Below are 20,290 nucleotides of genomic sequence, written 5' to 3'. Positions count from 1 at the left end.
AATGAGTGGAAGTTACAAAGTATCAGAACAATTACACAGCAGCCCAAGGGCTGATCCCTTTCAGTGATGTGCTTCAGTCCTGCCTGTCATCTTTTTTAGGAGGGATAAGGAATCATTTTTCTAGTAGCAAAAGCCACCTGAAGAGCGGGACCCCTTCCCAAGTCACCACCTAGTGCCCTCAAACCCTGCCAGCATTCAGCACAGCATGCCTAAGATTTGGTCTACAGTTTGGGGAAACTTTCTATCCCAAACCCTTCCTTTCCTTGGCACCAGCCAGGTTTGCAGTGAGTGGCACAGGAGATTTGGATGTTAGCATTACAGAGGGCAAAGCTGCAAAGGGGAGGGCAATGGGGGCCAGGGTGAGGAGGAAGAGAAGAGGGAGGAAGGGAAGGGGTTACTGCCTGGGACAGCAGTGGACAGCAATGGTTTGCAAAACCCTCATCTGGCCTTCAGGCCACCCAGTGTGGCTCACCCTGACTTACATTTTACCACGGTTTTTGAGACACATCACTTACAGAAATGTTTTCTGCGCTCTTCTTTCTAAAATTGACAGGCAAGCATACAAGATATGTTTCTCTTTCCCCTTCCTAATTTCTGAGGTTTTGTGAGAGATTTAACCAATTAGATGTGCTTTTAACAAACAAATCTAGAGGCTCCTATTTTTTTCTTTTGTCTCTAAAGCTGGAATGCTGTCCTGCAGACAATTGAAAACAGCCCAGTCCTAATACATTAAATCTGTTTATGCCAGTTTTAAGAACACATTTGGCCTCTTGTTATCAGCAGAAAACAAACTAGTCTGTAGAAAACAAATTACACACGTGCCTGGATACAGCTTGACTCTAATTAGCATAAAGGATCCTCTCAAAAGCATTTCTTAAAAAACTCACTATTCTGGTACACAAACCTTTCTAAAAAGGTTTGTGACTTTTAAGTGAGCTTTTAAAAGTGCATAATAAATGTAAAAATCTGGGATTATGACTCGGAATAACCTACATGTAAAGTGAACAGCATGTCAGAAGAGATGCTGCTTAGCTTGGTTCTCACAGATTTGGACTTGTGACCCTGAATTCAGCAGTCCTTAAAAGTGTGGCCTGAAGACCACTGATGGCCCCTCAATATGCAGAACCAGACAGAACAAGCTTTTAAGACAAAAAGTCTGAGGATACTGATATGCAGGGCTGACTATTATGGTCCATTGATCTGCAATCTAGGAAATGGCTTTTTAATTCTACATGGTTAGCTTTGAGATTTGAGCAGTTAGTGGGGCACTGAGTTGACACCAAACTGGCTCAAACAGATATAAAATATATGTATGTATTTGTCCTTAAAACTGAAATAGAACCAAACCATGTCTCTGAAGTTTTGTTGAACTTGGACCAGAATGGAAGTGGGAGACCGTTAGTAAGGGCCGAAACCCAAATGGGACCAAAACAAAGAATTTAAGGACTTCTCTCCTTGGATTTAAAGTATTAGGACCGTGTGTCTTTATCCTGTACCTGTACTATATAATGAAAACCTGGCTGCGTTGCTAAAGATGAACTCAATACACCAGTACCGTATTCAGTTTCCACTAAATAAATTTGCAGCACTAGTTATTAACTAGTGAAAGGAAAAGGAAACGCCAGATTTTCCCTTTATGAGATTTGGACCTCTGGTGCTGTCCTCTTCCTTCCTAGGCCTATCTGTTTCCCTTCACTGCTTTCCTTCTTTCTATCTCTGTTCAGACTGCAAGCAAACACGTGACTAAATGCTGACTGTGTAGCTGCTCTAATTTCCTTGGGTGGAATCTGGAGTCGCTCTGTGCATATCCATATGTTTTGCTAACTTTCTAAGACATTCTTGGATAGTATAAAATTAAAAAAACCCAAATTGCCTCATCTGGCAAAAAGATACAGTAAACGAAGTGATGTAACTGCTTGTTCTAATTTTCTATTTTAAAATGCAGCCACATTATCTGCAATTAAAAGCAGCTGTCAGGATTGCAATGCTGAGATTCTCTGAAGTCTCCAAGTTTGGTCACTCCAATTCCAGATATAATACAGTTCCTTAGATCATGACTGAAAGAAATAAAAAAAAAAGGCAGCAGTGACAATCAGAAGTACGAGAAGCTGGGACAAGAAGCTCTCAGTAGCTGTGCACTGCTGTGCTGAGGAATGATTATGCAGACAGTCGTGGTGTCTCTGCTCCCCAGAGCTGCTCTGGACTGTTTACAAATGCATCTCCTCACAACTACTATTACAAACGTCATGGCAAGAAAATTTCAAACCACCTCAGCTGTACTTTGGCTACAACAGCAGCATACTTCTTGTCTTGGAGTTACCGATGATGAGTTACTTGAGTGGCTTCCACTGTTGTCAAATATGTTAAAGCATTGCTCTGAAACAACCCAGAGGAGCATTTAGATATTTTTATGTCTGCATTCCTAGAAGACTAACATGTGCCTGAGACAAAAAAAAAAAAAATTTACCTTGTTTATCAGATGTAATAAGATATTATTTATCAATTATTGACAAGCAATTTAAACCCCTGTATCCAATTTATTACCTGCAAATAATTGCAGATAAAAGTGTTATGTCATCAAACCAAAACACTGCTTTAAAACTGCCAAATAAGTAGCATCTCAGCAGAAGCTGGCCACATGATATGTGTATCCATTTTTTAAAAACATTTCTTAAAACCAGCATACAAACTTTGCCTTTAAGGCTGATTTACATTCTGTGTCCACATAAATTCTCAACTGTCAGCCACAGGAAAATCAAAGGAAAAGGATTTAAGATTCCTGAGTGTGGCTGCCTATCTTTATGCAAAATCTTGTAGATAAATATCATGTTAAGTATAGGCAGAATGTGAACTCTGCTCTTGGTTACATTTTTCCATGGCAAGTATTTCTTGGGTACAGTATCTAGGAAAGGCACGTAAAGGTTTCCACCACCAGCTTCCAAATACCCTTAAGTATTTCAAATACCCTTAAATTTGTACGATTAGTCTAAACAGAGTGTACAAATGGGATTCACAAGGTGATGACGTTTCTAGCAGCAGTGCAGCAACCACCTTTCCTGCTTTTCCAGAGGGTAGGTATTAGCACGCTGTGCAGACCACAGCCAGCTTGCTGTGCCTGCTTGCAGCTTCAAAGGTAGTACGTTCCAGCACTGGAAGATCTTTTTTTTTTTCCCTTTCATCGCTATTGCGGTCCCGACATGAAAGAAAAAGGGCTGACACCACTCAATCCCGTGTGGCACCTGACACCTATGCAAAGATGGAAAAAAGTTATTTCATGATGTGTGAGTGAAAGTGACACGGCCTCATTTTTACAGCGCTGTGAATCACTGTCTTCTCTTTCCTACTGTATTTCAGTTCCAGGCATCCGTATAAAATTAAGTGAATGATACAGTATTCACTAACAGAGGAATAAAACGACAAGAGCGTGCATAGCAATGTGGTAGACACAGGCCAGCTCTTACTTGAACAAATTATTTTCATCGATTAAAGTTTCTTCATTTTTAGGCTGTCCAGATGAAAGTAATGAAGCCAAATGTGTACAGTATACGATATAATACTGCTCTGTGTTTGATATGAGGATGCCAGCACCACGATGAAGTTCAGCTTATCTCGCATACTCAAAAATAGGAACCAGTGTGCCTAGAGAGTAATGAGATCAGCTGTTTCTAATGTCATTAAAACTCCAATTTCGTAATTTCTAATTTAATTTTAGACACAACCCCTCCCCTCACTAAACACCCCCACCGCCCCGATTCCTGAGAGCGCAGCAGGTCCTCCGAACTCCAGGAAAGGCGCCTCCTTGCCAGAGACACCTCCCGCCCCCGCCCCGGCGGCGGCACCGAGCAGCGGCGGCGGCACCGAGCAGCGGCGGCGGCACCGAGCAGCGGCGGCGGCACCGAGCAGCGGCGGCACCGCCGGGTCCCTTCCCGCGGCCCCCTCCCCAGCCACGGCTGCTGCCGCCCGGGCCCGGCTGCCCGCAGCTGACATGGCGGCCGCGGGCCCCTCCCGCGCTGGCGGCCGCCCCTCCTCGGCCGGCCCGCAGCAGGGCGGTAGCGGCGGCGGCTTCCGGCCGAGCCCTCCTGCCTTCAACAAAGATGGTGCTCCCCGCGCAAGCTCCGCGGGCGCCGGCGCGTCCTGGGTAGCTTCCCGCTCCCCTCGTGTAAGTACGGGGCGGGGGCGGCGGGCGCTCCCCGCACACTGCTCGCTCCCCCGGGCGCTGCCGACGGCTCCACTCCGTTCGTTCCGTCCCGTCCCGCCCCAGGCACCGTCGAGGGGAAAGGGGCAGAGCGGTGCCGCGGAGCCCGTCGGGGGCCGGGGCAGGGGCCGGGCTTCGGCGGGGAGGCCGGGCCGGGGCGGCGGGGCCGCCTCCACTGGCGCAGCCCTGCCCGGCGGGAGGCCGGGACGGGAGGTGAGCCGGGGGCTGCTGCTGCCTGAGGGGGCTCGGGCGCCGTGCGGGCCGCTGGCCCTGGCTGTTACCGGAGGTGCAGCTGCCTATCCTCGGCAGGGAAAACGTTAAAAGCAAAAGCAAAACTTGCTGCTTCTTTTTTTTTTTTTTTTTTTTTTTTCCCCTCTCCCCGGCAGGGTGGGGGGATGTGTAGGACTTTTAACCCATAGGCTTGCTGTGAGTTGCCAGAATAATACGTGGGTTAGGCAGATGAGTGCAGTGGGTGTTCCAGAAAACGGTGCAATGTTTCTAGCAAGAAAACTGAGTAACTGAGTGAATGTGCCTTTTTAGTGTCAGAAGGGGTTCTTATCAAAAGTTGTGTCCCCATTTATGGACAGTTACTCTGTCAGATCCAGAAAAATGCAAACCAGCTTGTGTTGGTGTGGGGATGAGTCAAGGACTGTGCTCATTCAGCAGGTCGTGGGCTATATTTCTTAAAATTTGGAAAAGGTCAATTTTCAGACATATCTGGGGAATGCTTGAGTCATATTTTGGGTAAATGGACATCTCATATTTTTCATTTTCTGTAAAATTACTCGACTAAATTTAATTCAGAGCTTTACTTTGAACCCGTAGGTACAGGCTGTGATTAAAATGAATTTGATAATTCTGTGTTGCACTAAAGCTGTTGCACTCTGTCCCAACGCTGTTACACATCAAAATCCTGATACATTTCCATATCTAGCTGCTTAGTTCCTAACTCAGACATTTGATTCTCACAGTAAACACATACAAAGAAATACTTTATCTTTATAAAGACCTTAGAAGTCAGTATGCTCCACCCTGGAAATTTACCAGGCCAGTGCCAGGACTTTAAACCCTCAGTTGTGTGCACTCTGCAGTCAGCAAGGCAAAGGGCTTTTACAGCAGAAATTCTCCCTTCTGATTCCTGGCTTGACAGGCATTTCTCAATGCACAAAGGTGCAAACCTTTGGTTTGTAAGAGCTTTATTTTTGAAAAGTGTTGGCTGCTTTGGTTGGGAAGAAGATGAACTTGACAAGTTCTGTACAGTCATCCAGCATGTGAGGAGGCTCCTGAATGGGGACTCTTGGGGCCCATTCAGAATGTGAAACACAAAAATTCTGTAGTATCTGAAGCAGTTTTCTGCCTGGGTTTAGATGACACCCTCAGAGGTGCTGCTGGATGCATTTCTTGAACTCTGCAAGTGCTTCATGAGCTCAAGGGTGTTCTCCTAGAAGGAAGAACTAGTAGGATTTACTGCCTGAATTTTGCTCTAGTCCAGAGATTGCTTTCTGTAGTTCTATGTGTTGGAGATCAGAATCTTCAGCTTCACCTGTCCAAAATTAGCATCCTAACATCAAGTGGGAAAATCCAGTTCTCTTTCCTGCCTGCTCCTTGTCTGTCTTCTTGCTTGCACTGCCTCAGTCCATGATGGAGTTTGATGTTTGAACTGTGCTTGGCAAACTAGCATTTCTTAGGGACATGGGCTGGCATAGCAGTGTTTGATTCCCACACGATCCCTAGACAGAAGGTAAGCACCTTGAAATTCACTTCAGTAGATGAGAAATGCACTGACTAGCCCAGGAAAGATAGAGTCCTCCAGGAAGATGCTTTCCAGCAGTGCTTTTGACACTTGATGGAAGCATTTTTGGAAAGTGGCTTTGTCAGAGGATGTCACAGACAAGGTTTTCCAGTCTCTCTCTCATGACTCTGTGCTCTTGCGTTCTGTCCAAGGTGCCATTTACATGCCAGTATGTTCTGTTGGTCTCCCTCCTGGATTTTAACAACCAGGCCAACCACACAATTTTGATGGGGCCCTGGGAGTCAGCAGGCACCTCTGATGGTAAAAAGACCTCATCAGGTTTCATGCAAAAGCTTTGAAAATTCTGTCTCTCCTTGCTTGTATCCTCTAGCTGAACGAAATAGAATTTCTGCAAGGTCTAGTGGTTCAAACAGCAGTGTCTAGTTTAATTGTTAGAAACCCTCTTGGTAATCACACTCAACACTTGCTGCTATTTTTTTACTTCATTATTGTAATGAGAAGGTATTTAATTGTGTTGTCCTGTCATTTTCTTTTTCAAATGCCATTAATGGGCCCAGGGATATGTTTGTCATTAAGGACTGGGTGAAATACTTTGATTTGGTTTGAAGGTCTGGCATGGACTGCTGACTTGATCTTGGATGAGCTGCTTGGTCTTCCTGGACCCTGGTTATTCTTTTGTAGAGTGGCTATAAAATGCATCTTTTTCAGTTTTTGTCTAGTCAGAGTGTTAGTCAAGTGACATGGAAGCTGGCAGAGGGCATCTGATGCCTTCCTGTGAACACATTAGAAGAGAGGGAGAAGAGCTATTTAAGCTAAGGAACAGTTTTGGCAGAAGAAATGCCTATAAATAGAAGGGGCATTTGAGGAGGAAATTCAAAGAAAGTTTCTTCTCATCAGAACAGCTGAGTTCCAGAGCTGTCTTCCAGGATGATTCAGGGGTGAGAACGACCTGATATTTAAGGTATGTTTCTACCCCTCTTAGACTTGAATTGCATCTTGGAGGCCAAAGCTACCTGCTGCTTCTGTCCCTGCTGCTTCTGTACTGCTGCTGCTTTTGTAATTGTATCAGTGGTCAGGTGTGATATCTCTTTAATTTTGGGGCAGTTACTGTCTCTTAAGGACTGGCAAGTGCCCTAGCTGCCTTTAGTATGGACCTAAACTAGCAGCATTATTTGGCATGGGTTTCACTCCAGCAAAGGACTGGTCTTTGCAATGCCAAATGTTCTATTCCTGCCTAGTCTAATTTCCCAGAAACTGGATCATTTTACCTTGTGTGACAGTGAAATCTGAGTGGAAAGAAGATGATGGGGATCATTAGTAGTTTTGCCAGGTTGGTGATTCTGAGTTTGGAGTTTTCTGTGAAGGTTGACAGGTGTCAGACATCACTTTTGGATGTTCAGATATCACTTCTGGATGTTAAAGGTTGAAGTATTTTATTCTTCACACATTTCCTTACTCCTTTTTGCACACTCTAGGTTGCCAGATGGATGCCAGAGACAAGCAGCTTTTACGCTCCCTGCGCCTGGAGCTCTGCACAGAGGTGCTGGTGGATGGACTCGTTATTCAGTATCTCTACCAAGAAGGGATTCTCACAGACAGTCATGTTCAAGAAATAAAAGCCCAAACCACTAGTCAGAGGAAAACCATGATGCTCCTTGATATTCTCCCCACCAGAGGACCCAAAGCTTTTGATGTGTTCTTGGATTCCTTGCAGGAGTTCCCGTGGGTTAAGGACAAGCTGATGCGGAAGCGTAAGGAAATGACAATACAAGATCCTTCAGGTAAGGCCAGGGTTGCTGTTGCTGCTATTTTGAAGCTTGTTTTCAAGCCATAATTTCAAAAGTATTGAATATACCAGTAATTTCAAGTTATGTGTCATGTAAACTCATGATACCAAGAAAAGGGAACAGCCTTAATGTCCTGGAAGCTACACAAACACCAGGAAATATTGCAAAGTTTGAGACGTGAATGGGGCTGAGTTTCAGGACACAAGGAGACAGCAGGAAAGGTTACCTTGGGAGAGGCTAGGATATAGGAGGACTCATAATCCATTGCCTCAAAGGGAATGGACTATAAAAAGTAATTTTGACTAGCTGCAGAACAGTGTCTTTGCCATCCATATCAAATACTGTTTCATTTATGTATGTTTTACAGTGGTTTGTTCATGAATCGTTTATATTTACAGAGTTTTTATTTGTTCACTTTTATTATGATTTTAATGGAATTTTTATTTAGTAGAATATGCTAATTTAGATTTATTTAGTTTATTATATTTTGTGGAGTGCAAATATCTAGGATCATTACTTGCAAAATTACTAGCTGTTGCTTATTTTTAAAAGAAATTTAGGTGCTAACAGATTATTTTGTACAATCTATGGCTTTTTGGCATTTAAATGTACTTCTAAAACTAGTTTTCTAGACTAGATGTTTGTTCAGATTTGATTTCTTCACCAGTTTATGCATGCAATTGCTGAGCTGTTTTGAAGTCAAGACAATTGCTTTAAATGCACATTTCTTGTCCCAGATTCTGGCAGCATGCACTGGCTGCTAACCTCATGTTACCAGCAAGGTAGTGAAATAGTCCTCACTCGGGAACATTTTTTCCAAGCAGTCTGATTAATGTTTCTCCAAGCCCTTCCCTCATGCTGTACCCCCATTTGAGTGTGGTCATACCTATTTTGATGCACATGACCTGTGATTTTTCCAGTGTCAGTGTGCTTTGCGTGAGACTGAGAGCCTGTGAAGAAGGGTGGCTAAGACCTGTTGACCATCACGTTCACCTGCGTCCAGTTAGCTGCATGTTCAAGAACATTTTGTCAAGATCTGCTGGACAAATCTGAGATTATCTTACCTTAGGACATTTTTAATGGAATATTCTGACAGCTGGTCTTTCTGTTGGTCTCTGTGTACGTTGGTGTGTGCGTGCTTGGAAACAAGTAGATAATTTTCAAAATTTAGGAATCAACGTCCTATGCTGCCTAAAAGTTCTCAGCATAATGCAAACTATGGCATTGAGTGTGCTGGAAAAGGCCTTGCTCACTTAAATACTGTCATGCTAGTGCTCTTTATTTGCCTTACAAATCAGCCTCTTTATTTGATAATTGCTGCTTAAGCTGCTGAATAACCTTGTGTATGTTCCAGACATACACAGCCATTAAATACCGTTAGGGTATCATGTAGTTTGTTACTGAAAAAATTGTTACCAATTTTTGTCCTTTTGATTGTTTTGTGGATTGCTTGTTCCTGCTCTTGATCACTAGTGTGACTAGTGTGCTGGATTTCTGCATATCAGGTTCTCTGGTTTTGAGTGGGCTGACAGTACTTGATAGTCCTATTGCCAAATTGTATTAATTAGAAAAGGCTTCCAGGTTAGATCAAAGGTTACTGTTACTTTTATGGTGGCAATACTGAGAGCAAGAACAGGATAGGAGGCAGAAAGCCAAGTTTGTTTTAATATTTAGGCATGTTCTTTAGAAACTCAGGAAAGAGAGCACCATCTGTGCCCTCATAAATGCTGAGTGCACCCTGGAATGAATTGGAAACTATGGTGGCAGCATCAGGGCTGATTACATGCAAGAAAATGTGGTTTGGGATAAAAAGCTTCGCTTTGCATTCTAACAACAGACTTGGAAGCTTTTGTCTTGGCCGAGTACACGAACATATGCTTAGCCTTAAGCATGGAAAAAACCATTGGCTCTAATAAAACTATAAGCACGTTTAAAATGAAGTGTGTTCTCTAGTGCCATGCTAGATAACTTAACTTCTGCCTTTTTGGAAACTCCTCTTCTAACTGATTATTTGTCAATGGTAATTTGTGTTAAAGAAGCCATTTGTGGTGACAGAAAGAAGCTTGCCACATATATACTATTCTTCTTTTAGACCCTAAAACTTTTAAAATGGAAGTTGGTTTTAAGTGCCCAGATTTTAATTTTTTTTTTCCTTTTGATCATAAATACTATGGAAATGGAATACTTTCTGTTCACTTGCTTATGGTCACTTAAGATTCTGTTAAGGAAAATATCCTCTGTTTTTACAGACCATTTTGCAGGACTAAGGAGTGGTAGTAAATTGATCCTTGATGGAAGGTTTTATTTTCATCTTTTGCTTCTCTGAGGTTACATGTAGGATTTTTAAAGTTAGTAATTAAATAGACATTAGATTTTAGATTATTAGATTATATCTGTCTGAACCTGAAAACTGGGATGTACACAGTGATTTTTTTATGTAGGCCTTTGAATTATTTTGCATTTTATTCAAAGAGATCAGGCTTTCTGTCCTTCCTACAGCTGAGAAGTATAGTTGGTTAAAGAAAATCACAACCATAATTATTTAGAAACTTTTAGTTTATTTTCTTTTCCTAGTAAAAAACAAGCCCAAACCAACAAATCAAACAAACAGCAATTTCAGAAAGAAAAATATTTTTGTTGATACTGTATAAATATGATCTGGTGGACCAAGCAACTGCAAAATGGAAGCCAAAGTCTGAGATCTAGGCAAGATGCTGCCACTGACTTATTGTGAATCTTTGAGCAAATTCTTTCAAGGCAGTGGATTTATTGATTTCCAAGTTGTGTAACTCGGTGTGATGTTCATGGAACAGCATAGAGTAGAACTGTAAATTGGCCCAGGATTCAACCCAGACTATGCTGTTTGGCTGCTTGCAAATAAATGAACTTTAAAACCTCTGATATCCTGAGTTTTCTTGCTGAATGTCAGTTGACTTAAAAATAATAGTTCTGTATTCTGTCATCTGATGTAGTTCCATTGAGCACAGAAGACCTTAATCCTGCAGAGCACAAGGAATAGTTTTTCCATGAGAATCAGGAGGGTGATGTGCAGGCAGAGAGGGCCACTTGCATCTGTGTAACTGACGCAAAGAGACCCAAATTTCTTCCCCTTGCTTGTTTACTTCATGCAAGGACAGCCTTTTGCCTAGGGTCCCCTTTCTCATAAGGGGACCCTCATTCCTTTTTCATAAGCTGCGGAAAGCATGGTTGTAAAACTCCAAAATCTCAAGAAGGGAATTTAAAGTCGTGCTTTTGGAGGTAAGTATTTATGACTTGAATTGATTTAAAGGTGATAGGGTATCTTTCTGGCTTGTATAACAGTGATAAGCCAGTTCACCCTGTGCAGAGTGGCATTGCAAGACTTAATAATTATAAACATCAACCACAGCATGAGTTTCTGGTTTTGAAGGTCAAAACTTCTGCCATAGTAAGAGTTAACAAAAGTAATGTGTGTCTGTTTCATTGGGAAATGACTGTTCTGGTTTTTCTGCCCTAGTTTGGATAGCTTTATGCCTTTGTCAGGAGCATAAATCTTCAATATAGTCTTAGAATTCCTATGAATAACTACAGCTGTTGGCAACAGAATTCCCCTCTTTCTAGGAACAGCAAACAGCAACAGTTACCCAATATATTTTGCACTGAATAAAAAAAATACAAGTTTTGATGGTGTTTGTTTATCGGATTGTTTTTCTAATCTCTCTCCGCTTGGGAATTTCTCAGCCCAAGTATTATATTTCTCTCCATAATACATGTGTTGTAAAATAATTTACTTCTAAAAGTGTTAGTACTGCACCTCTTTGTAGTATAGATGACTTCTTCATTCCACAGGAAATTGCAGCATACTGAGAACAAAAAACTGAGATATGGTGTTTGCCAAAGGAATCCTGGAGCAGCTGCTTCTATCTGGCAAATGCTAGCGAATTTAGGGCATTAGAATTGCCATGGGAAAGCTGTACTCTCACAACTAGGCAGGGAATATTTTCTAATGCATAATTTTGTTGTGGTACCTGGTAAACATTAGCGTCCTGCTAGACTTGGGTGTTCATTTGAACAAATTGTAGTCTGGTTGAGGTTTTTCCCTGGATGTGTCGGGAGTGTGTGTTGTCATATAGCTGTAGAAAGCTTCACGTTGTGTAACCCTTTGGATGAAGCATGCAGACACAAAGCAAAACAAAACATGTACATATCCCAAAAAAGCCAAACATCCCTCCATCCCCTCCCAGCTTTCCCAAAGTCCTTTTTCCGCAGCTGGGTTGTGGATTTCTAAGAATTTGGATTCAAATGTGAAAGCATTAGTACATAATTTTAGTATCTCTTCTTACCTTTTGTTGGCTGCTTCCTGCCTTCTTCCTGTCCCGCTTCCTCCTTAATCTTCCTTCTCCCATCTAATGCAGTAGGGAAAGAGCCTGATCTCTTGCCTTTTCCATTTACATGTCAGATAGGAAAAGCAGCAGCTGAGGAATCCCTTTTCTCTCTCTAAAATGGTGGACAGAAGACTGTAGTTTTTTTCCTTCTCTTTCCCTCCCCTCTCTTGTATAGTCTAGTGGCAGAAGGGGGAGTTTCCTCCCATGTATGTCTGAAGGAAAGGGATGGGCTTAGCAGCCTTGGCCTCACTTGGTTGACCTGGAGATGAATGAATGCCCTTGTGCCACATCCTAATGCCTGGAGGCTGCAGGAAATGTTCTCTGGTTATCTGGAGCTGTTCAAAGGCATCCTCATAGGAGAATTTCCCTAACTCTTTTCCACATTCCCATCTCCCCTGAAAATCGGGTGTTACATTTATGGCTTTGGCTGTGTTCCTGACCGCAGCGAGATCTGCGAAGTCTGGCAGTAAAGGTTTGTGCACACACTCAATATGAACCGTATGCATCACGACATGGACAAGTCATTGACATCTCTGGTACTATGGAGCATTCTGTGTATGTATTTTTGGTTTAATATGTGTATAGATTTTTTTTTCTCCTTCTTTTTCTTTCCATTCAAGTAGCATCTGCTTGCTTTCTTTTTTTTGTCATGTTCATAAGTAGCTGGCTTTATGCTGCTTATATCTAACCTTTTCACTTTGAGAAGCCTGAATCTTAGGCATCGCTGTTAGGAAGTCTTATTTCCAGCCTCAAGCAGTTTCTTTCAGGTAAGTTAATGGAAAGATATACCCATACTTGGTATTGTACTCAGTAACACAAATATGTGAGGCTAATAATAATAATATAGGTTTAATAAAACCTATAGACCTGGAAACAAGAAAGGAGGAGTGAGTTCTGGCATGAGAGGTGTTTAGACCAGCTGCACTCAATCAACTGCTCTTAACCAGTGCCACTAAGAGGAAGCAATGGGTAACTGGTATTGAAGACTCCCTGGTGGAGGAAGTGCAGATATCCATGATATCCATGTGCTGACCAGACTTGATGTGTTCCGAAGTTTGCTGCTTCCCAAAGGACTGGATCACAAAGGTTGCCAAGACCTGGCCAATCATCAGACTTTGCGACTCTCTCATATTGTTATAATACTTCAGCAGATTAAAGATGACTGTAGGGCTCGGTGATCTCATATGAAGGAATTGAATCCAAGCAGTGTTCTCCACAAATCCATGGAGCTGGATGGGATATATCTGAGGGAGCCAGACAGTGTCTTTGAGAGGCTGTTTTCTGTCATGTTTGATAGGCTGTGGTAGGGCAAATGCACAAAATGCAGTAAAGTAACAGGGAACAGCCACCTTGGGTACACCACAGGTAAAACAAGCTTAAGCAACTTGATTCTTGCCTTCTATCGTAAAACAGCTGCCTCTGTGAATAACAGCAGCAGATTTCATTTAATTGATTTCAGCAAGGCTTTCAGCACACTCTTGTAGCATTCTTGTGGCTAGCTGGGAAAGTATGGACTGAATGGGTGCCCTGCAGAGTGGTTGAAAGGTTGGACCACTGGTCTAAGAGGGTCGTGGTTGCAGCTTCAATGTCCGTCTAACTGGTGGCTAATCAGGAATTATGTTTCTCAGGGCTGACAGTGGGGCCTCTTGTTGTCAGAGATCTGATGGGATCTCAGAGGGTGATGGGAGTGACTATATCTTCGGAGTGTTTGTAGGTGAATTAGTTTTGTTTGCTAACTTGTCACTTAGTGTTTCATGACCTTCTGAATGGTGCCTGAAGCTGGAAAACAGGATAACTCCATACCTTGGGGATAATTGGATACAGGAGAGTGGGACTGCCTCTCAGAGGGACTCCAGCAAGCTGGATGAATGGGCCAGCAAGAGCCTCATGATGTTCAGGAGAAGGAAGTGTGAAGTCCTGCACCTGGGCTACAAAATTCTCACAGAATAACACAAGATGAGCACTGACTGGCCAGTTGCAAATGTAGATAAAAAACGCTGGTTGTCTTGACAGACAGCAGATATGATGATGAAGACTAACCACACATGAGCCTCTGTCAGCCAGAGCAAAGCCAGCAAGCAGGCTGAGGGAAGTGATTATTCCCCTATACTTGGTATGAGAAGGTTGTATTGAAAATACTCTGTCTAGCTTCATGCCACCAGTACAAGGGAAAGATTGATAAACTAGAGTCCTGTGGAGCACTACTGAAGTGCTTAGTTCAATGTAAGCTAGAGGGAAAGGCTGAAACAACTGAATTTGTTCTTGGAGGATAGAAGGCCAAGTTGATTCAGGAAACATGGAGTCAGACTCTTCCTGTGGGTGTGTTGCAAAAGGGAAAGAAGTGGCAGCCACAAGTTGTAGTGAGGGAAAGTGTGATTGAATCAAATTTTAAAAATTCACATGACAGTTAAGCACTGGCCATGAGAGTTTGCAGACCAAGTAGGATTGCCCAAAGAGGATTTGGAATCTCCATCCTCAGAGACATCTAACACTCAACACTACAAGACCTTGAGCTTTTGGGGGATAGAATGTAAGAACATAAAGATAGTGCAGAAGGCAATCTCCTGAGGAGTTGCAGCTGTACTAATTATCAGAGATTAGGAACAGGCCTGCCCTTAATAGGCCACAGCTGTGTCCAGTAATGATGAGTGCTACAAAAGAGTGGCTTAGCTGGATGGGGAGAGAGTTGGAGTTTGTTGTCTGTATGAGAAGAAGGAGTCAGTGCTGTGAGGAGATGATCATGAGAAATCACCAAGAAGGTGTGGAACTTTTGCAATAAGATGACAACATTGAGCAACCTGATCAGACTTTGAAACTGGCCTTACTCTGAGGTTGGACTAGATGACCTCCAAAAGTCCCTCCCAACCTGATTTTTTCTGTGATTTGTGACTTTGATATCAAACTCTCTGAGCTCAGTATATGTATTTTATTCCAAATACATCAGCTGCTGACACAGGGTACTTTGTATGTAAATGTGTGACTTTGAGTTCAGATTAGGAATGTGTTTTTTAAGTGAATGAGAGTGTTTGAATTAGATTTCTTTCAGGCAAATCTAAACTGGAAAATGGTCTCTGGTTGCATAGGACCAGACTAGAACCAGTCAGAGGTGGAACATTCCAGCTGTGTGTAATCTGAACACTAGATCCTCAGCATAATCTGTATCAGTGTATAGCTACTCTCCTATTGCTCTGTACTGCTTGCTGATACAGATGCAGCCTTCTCTGGCCAAGGAATGAGGTGTTTTTGTCCATTAATGGAACCTGCCATCTTGGAATCCTTTCTTCCCAGAATTCTGTATTCATGCATCCCTATAGATGTAGATGAGCATCATATCAGGGATACAGTAGCATGCAAATAAATGTTTTGGTTTTTTCTCTCTGATTTTTTAAGTATTCTATTTCCCAGAATTTATAGTACTGTTTCTCATCTTGGAGTATGTCCATTCCAAATGGCTTACAGAGTTCACTGCCTGTAGTTTTCTATTAGACAAAATGCCTTAATTCTCCGTCAGTATTTCTCAATATGATAAAATTGTTCCCATGTTTTATATTTCCAAAAACATGCATAGATGCAATCCTCTATGATCCTTGAGATCTTTTGTTAGTTGTTGCCAACGTCCCACAGTTGGTCTTGTTTGCAGCCATTGAAGAAGCTCTAAAGACATAGTGGTAATTGTTTTCTTGTAAGGACTTGATCTTGCAGCTTGATAAAGCCACTTGTAAGCATAAAAAAAGAAGATGCAGTTGTTATTTTTTCCTTATGTCATCAATATAGGCATCCTGTCAATACTAATTGATGGCTCTTGTGGCCCATGCTAGTATATGTTCCAGAATAAGACTTTCTAGTTAGATTGTCTAGGCTTATTTTTATGAATTTTTTTCTTCATTAATATTCTTCTTCAGAGCTGAGCAGTTCCTCTTTTAGCTCCTTCACAGTTACCTTGTAGCATCATCTGAAGATGTTCAGTTTTTGTATTTTTATTGCCCTGGAAATTCTGTTGTCTTTCATAAATTAAGTCTGTGCATGGTGTTTAAAAACCAACCAAGCAGACAACATATTCACCTTATCTGGGTTGTGGGGTCTGCATAACTTCCCAAAGTCAGTAAAAATGCTAAGTAGCATCTCTCAGTAAAAGTCTTGACTCCAGTGAAGTCAGAGGCCAGGCTCCTGTTGACCAGAGCAGGATGAAGGCCTTGCCACTGATGACTAAAATGTTCTCTTGGGTGAAAGAATGGGTGCTATGTTGTCTTCCCTGCAGCATGACTTGACTTTCAAAGAAAAATAGCTTCCACATCTGGAAAGCTATTTCTAGTTTAGACTCCACGCTCTTTTTGTCTGTCGGCTGAGAATATCAGCAGTAGTGACTTAATTCTCACCAGGAAATGCCACTTGTATGGCAAAGGTCAGGACGTTCCTCTAGGATACAGTTAATTACACATGGTTAGAGCATCTTGAAGCCCTCCCTGCACTGCCATATGCAACTAAGTTTTCATTCCATATCTGTTTACAGTCATATATTTGTTTATGTGAAGGAGAACTAGAGCACCCGAATATCATTCATTACCTCTTAGTGATACTGTTTACCTTGTTAGGACATTTATTGTTTTGTATACAAGACTTTTAAAGCCAATTTTTATCTACTTTGCAATCGTGTAAATGGAAAACCAGTCTTGTTGCTTCTTTTTCCCATTAGGCCATTGTTTCAGTATAATGTCAATTTCTTTTTTTCTTCCTGCTGTTGCTTTTTCTGTGAATAAATTTGTTGATGCTAATTAATGTCCCTTGTGCCCCTCAGATATACACTAACACATGCTCCAGAGTACCTGAGAAAACTTGTAACTGAGTAATTCATTCTTGGGAATGAGAAAACCTCAGATATTGATGTATTGGTGAGGAGTGGTACACGTGTTTTGACTGTCTCCACTGCTGCAAACTGAAGTGAAGCTTCAGTGTTCCTTCCAATTTACATTTACAGAAGGAGCCAATTTGATTTATATAAGGTGGTTTGTATGTGCAGGAAATAGGCATTAATGCACTGGATCAAGGTAAATAAATCCATACTAGTGCACCACTTCTTCTGTCAGCCTTCTTAATCTTATTGTTTCATCACTTTGCCTGAGATTTTCAAAAGTACTCATCGTTAACCCAAGCTCACTCAACCCTTCTCCTGTTGAGGTCAAGGGTAAGCTCCCCTTGGCTTTAAAGAAGGCAGTTTTAATCCTGTGCATGTGCTTTGAAAAGTCTTAGGTTTCATTAGTAGTTAATGATATGCTGAGTTTTTTAACAAACAGCCTATTTCAGTTTTTGATTTTTCTAATAAAATATGTGCTAGGAATGAGTAAAAGGACTTCAACAGGTGAAGCCCCAGGGATCTCTGGCTGGCTCTGGTGGCAGGTAGGCTCCCTCCACAGGCAGGTACTGCTTTTAAGCAGGGGCATAGGAATCCTTGGCAAAGTAACCACTGAGAAAGAAAAACTGGAATGAAAAGGAAAGCCAGTACTTTTTAGAATCTCTATGCGAAGAATGTATTTATTTAACTATGATTTTATTCACTGTAGGCAATGGCTTTGTTTGCTCAGCTTTTGAAACTGACATGTCCTTTATTCATACTCCTCTTCCATTTAATTAAAAAGTCATTTATTTCCTTGTCATCCAGTTCTCCTACATCCCACATAAGATTAGTTTAATATCCATATTCTTGACCAGCGATTGCTGCAGTTAGGGTGGCGGAACACTCTTACATCATCCCCTTGGTTAATGTACTCTTGGTGGATCTGGTGAGTACATCTGCAAAGTGCTTGTTTTAAAAGCAACTTCAGGTTATAGCTAGAAATGCTATCCAGCTGTTTGCAGTAGAAATTAACTCAGGATTCTCAGGGCATTCCTCTTGCAGGCACACCTGGATTCTAAACGGGGAGCCCTAAATCGTTCCCCAGCAAGCTACTGGTTGTGATTTCAGCCAGGTGCCCAGGCACTGCAGAGCACCCCAGGCACTGCAGAGGCTGCTCTGGGCAGGTCCCAGGCTGCCTGTCAGCCATGCCAAGCAGTGCAGTGCCTCTCTCATCACTGCTGGTGGGTGCATGGCCAGGCCTTTCTCTGGCCATTTCACCCACGGTGCTGAGCCCTGTGGGTGTTTGCAGCATACCTGGCAGATAGGGCTGTCCTGCCAGTGAGGTGCAGCTCTTCACATGGAATAGTGTCATGTTGATATCACCCCACAGTGTCACAGGTAGGATACCTCCTTGTGACTTAATGTCTTAGACACTTCCCTGATAAGCTCATCTATGGTTTATATAAGCAGTGCCCCCTCAGCTGTGTTTGTATATATTTTGTGGAGGCACAGCTCCAAGAGAGAGCTCAGATATTGAAATTTGGGTTAAGTCCTTTCCAGTAATTGAAAGAACTTTTTTAAGTCCTAGGAAGAGATAGGGTTGAGTTCCTCTCCTTTTTCACCTGGGGTAATTAAGGCAGCTTCTGAGTGTGTGCTGGCCTTTGTGAATCCCCTCCTTAATTCCCCTAAGTTTCCTCAGAAATTGTGCATGGATTTCAGCAAAATAATTTGGACCTCTTCTGGGGTAAGGGGTCTGAAGATAAACCTATGTCTCTGCCTAGCACCTGAATGGAGTAGAATTGTTCCTGTAACTAAGAGTCTTGCTGTTGTTTATCACTGTGTTTCATTCATCCTCGTTCTCATACGTAGCAATGCTAAATGGATCTTTATGTTGTTTACCTGAGTGCAACACTGCTTTCCCTGTGCAGAGGGTAGATATGCACACTTCACTCATCTCTTTAAAGTTGTTACGTATGTTAGAGATTGTGCAGCTTCCAGTATGACAAAGGGGTCAAATATAGAAGAAATTATTAATACCACTGTCTATTGTTTATTAGAAGGCTGTTACCATGCTTCTGTTGAGATAAGATAAAGTTGTGCAGCTCCTGGCATGGCACTACATTGATCTGATAACCTTGCTCCAGACAAAGTCCTGAAAGGAGCTCCTCAGTCTCCAGAAGGCAACAGTCATCTTGCATGCTGTCCATATTCCAATTAGGGGAAGCATGTGCCCTGCTAAAATTTAATTGGAATAGCTAATTTTAGAGATCTGAGTTAATATATTTGTATTGTCAGACTCAACCTGCAAACATTTGTTTGTGTGACTGTATGCTTGTTAGCATGCTCATTGGCTTCAGTGGGATTACTTGCTCCAAGTTTACTTTAATTAGCCACAGGATTGGGCTATAATGTGTGTATAAACAGAGTCTGTAGGAGTGAAACCAACTGTGTTTCCACTGAAGGAAGCACAGGGAGTCCAGGGGAATATTACAGGGTTGTATGTGTCTTGTTTGGGTTCCCTTAGCATTTTCTTTTGTTTTGCGATTTTTCCACCTACAGTAGAGTAAAGAATAAACATAAAGTCATTTTAGAGAAAAAGTGTGGTGCCTTTCTATTCAGACTAATATCATGAAGCATTGGAGTGTAACTCTGCTGTTCACTTGAGTGTTGTGTTCTAGCCTGCTGCATGGCAAGGTGTTTTCCTGGCTAATGCTGATCAGAGACATTCCTAGTGTGCTTAAATGTCCACTCCAGTGTTCATTTTGCCATTGGTATGTGCACCCCCTTACAAAATTCTTGGCATACCAGGCTCTGGTTAAGAGAATTTCTCCCTGGTTTTGTTTGGTTTTTATTTTGTTTTGTTTTTGTTTTTTCCCACAAAGCCAGATATGAAGGGAACTGTGATTTACTGCCTTGAACTTAGGATTTAACAGCTTTGGCTTTCACTATTCAGTACACCTGGTAAAATTCCTCCTGTACCAGAGTATTTTTGTTGTCTGATTAAAAGGGCCTTGTTCTGGGGTTTCCTTCTCTTCTTCTATATGCACAAATATATTGTTTCTTCCAATTCCAAAGTTCTTTGACAAGTGCTGAAATTACTTAGGGATTGCCAAAAAATAATCTTGATAACTATGGCAACAGTAATCCCATTACTTTCTCTGTAAGTCTTCTGTGTTTAAATTACCTGTAAGTGTTAGGAAAGGCAGAAATAGCTTTTTGCTTGCATTTGTTAGTGTCTCGCTCTGGTAATAGTGCCCCTCAAGACCAAGTACACTAACTACATCTTGGTTTTTCAACTTCAGCATGCTTTTGTTAAATATGATCAGATATTGGGTAAGTTTTGTCTGTGAATCTTCAGAG

General features: G+C 42.0%; 1 protein-coding gene across 2 annotated transcripts in view; it reads left to right on the top strand.

Annotated features, from left to right (window-relative positions):
* The first annotated feature begins 4,065 nt into the window (after positions 1–4,065).
* CRADD (CASP2 and RIPK1 domain containing adaptor with death domain) overlaps positions 4,066–20,290 on the top strand; it is an 81,704-nt gene continuing 65,479 nt past the window's right edge. For both annotated transcript variants that reach the window (XM_058023055.1, XM_058023056.1), the window contains exons 1-2: positions 4,066–4,159; positions 7,424–7,729. In XM_058023055.1, coding sequence (XP_057879038.1) covers positions 7,432–7,729 — 298 coding nt within the window. In that variant the 5' untranslated portion in view covers positions 4,066–4,159; positions 7,424–7,431. The remainder of the gene's footprint in view (positions 4,160–7,423; positions 7,730–20,290) is intronic.

This window comes from Melospiza georgiana, chromosome 4 (genome assembly GCF_028018845.1).
Source record: "Melospiza georgiana isolate bMelGeo1 chromosome 4, bMelGeo1.pri, whole genome shotgun sequence".
NCBI lineage: Eukaryota > Metazoa > Chordata > Aves > Passeriformes > Passerellidae > Melospiza > Melospiza georgiana.
Note: the sequence above shows the minus strand (reverse complement) of the source record. Positions and strands in the feature narration are given on the sequence as shown.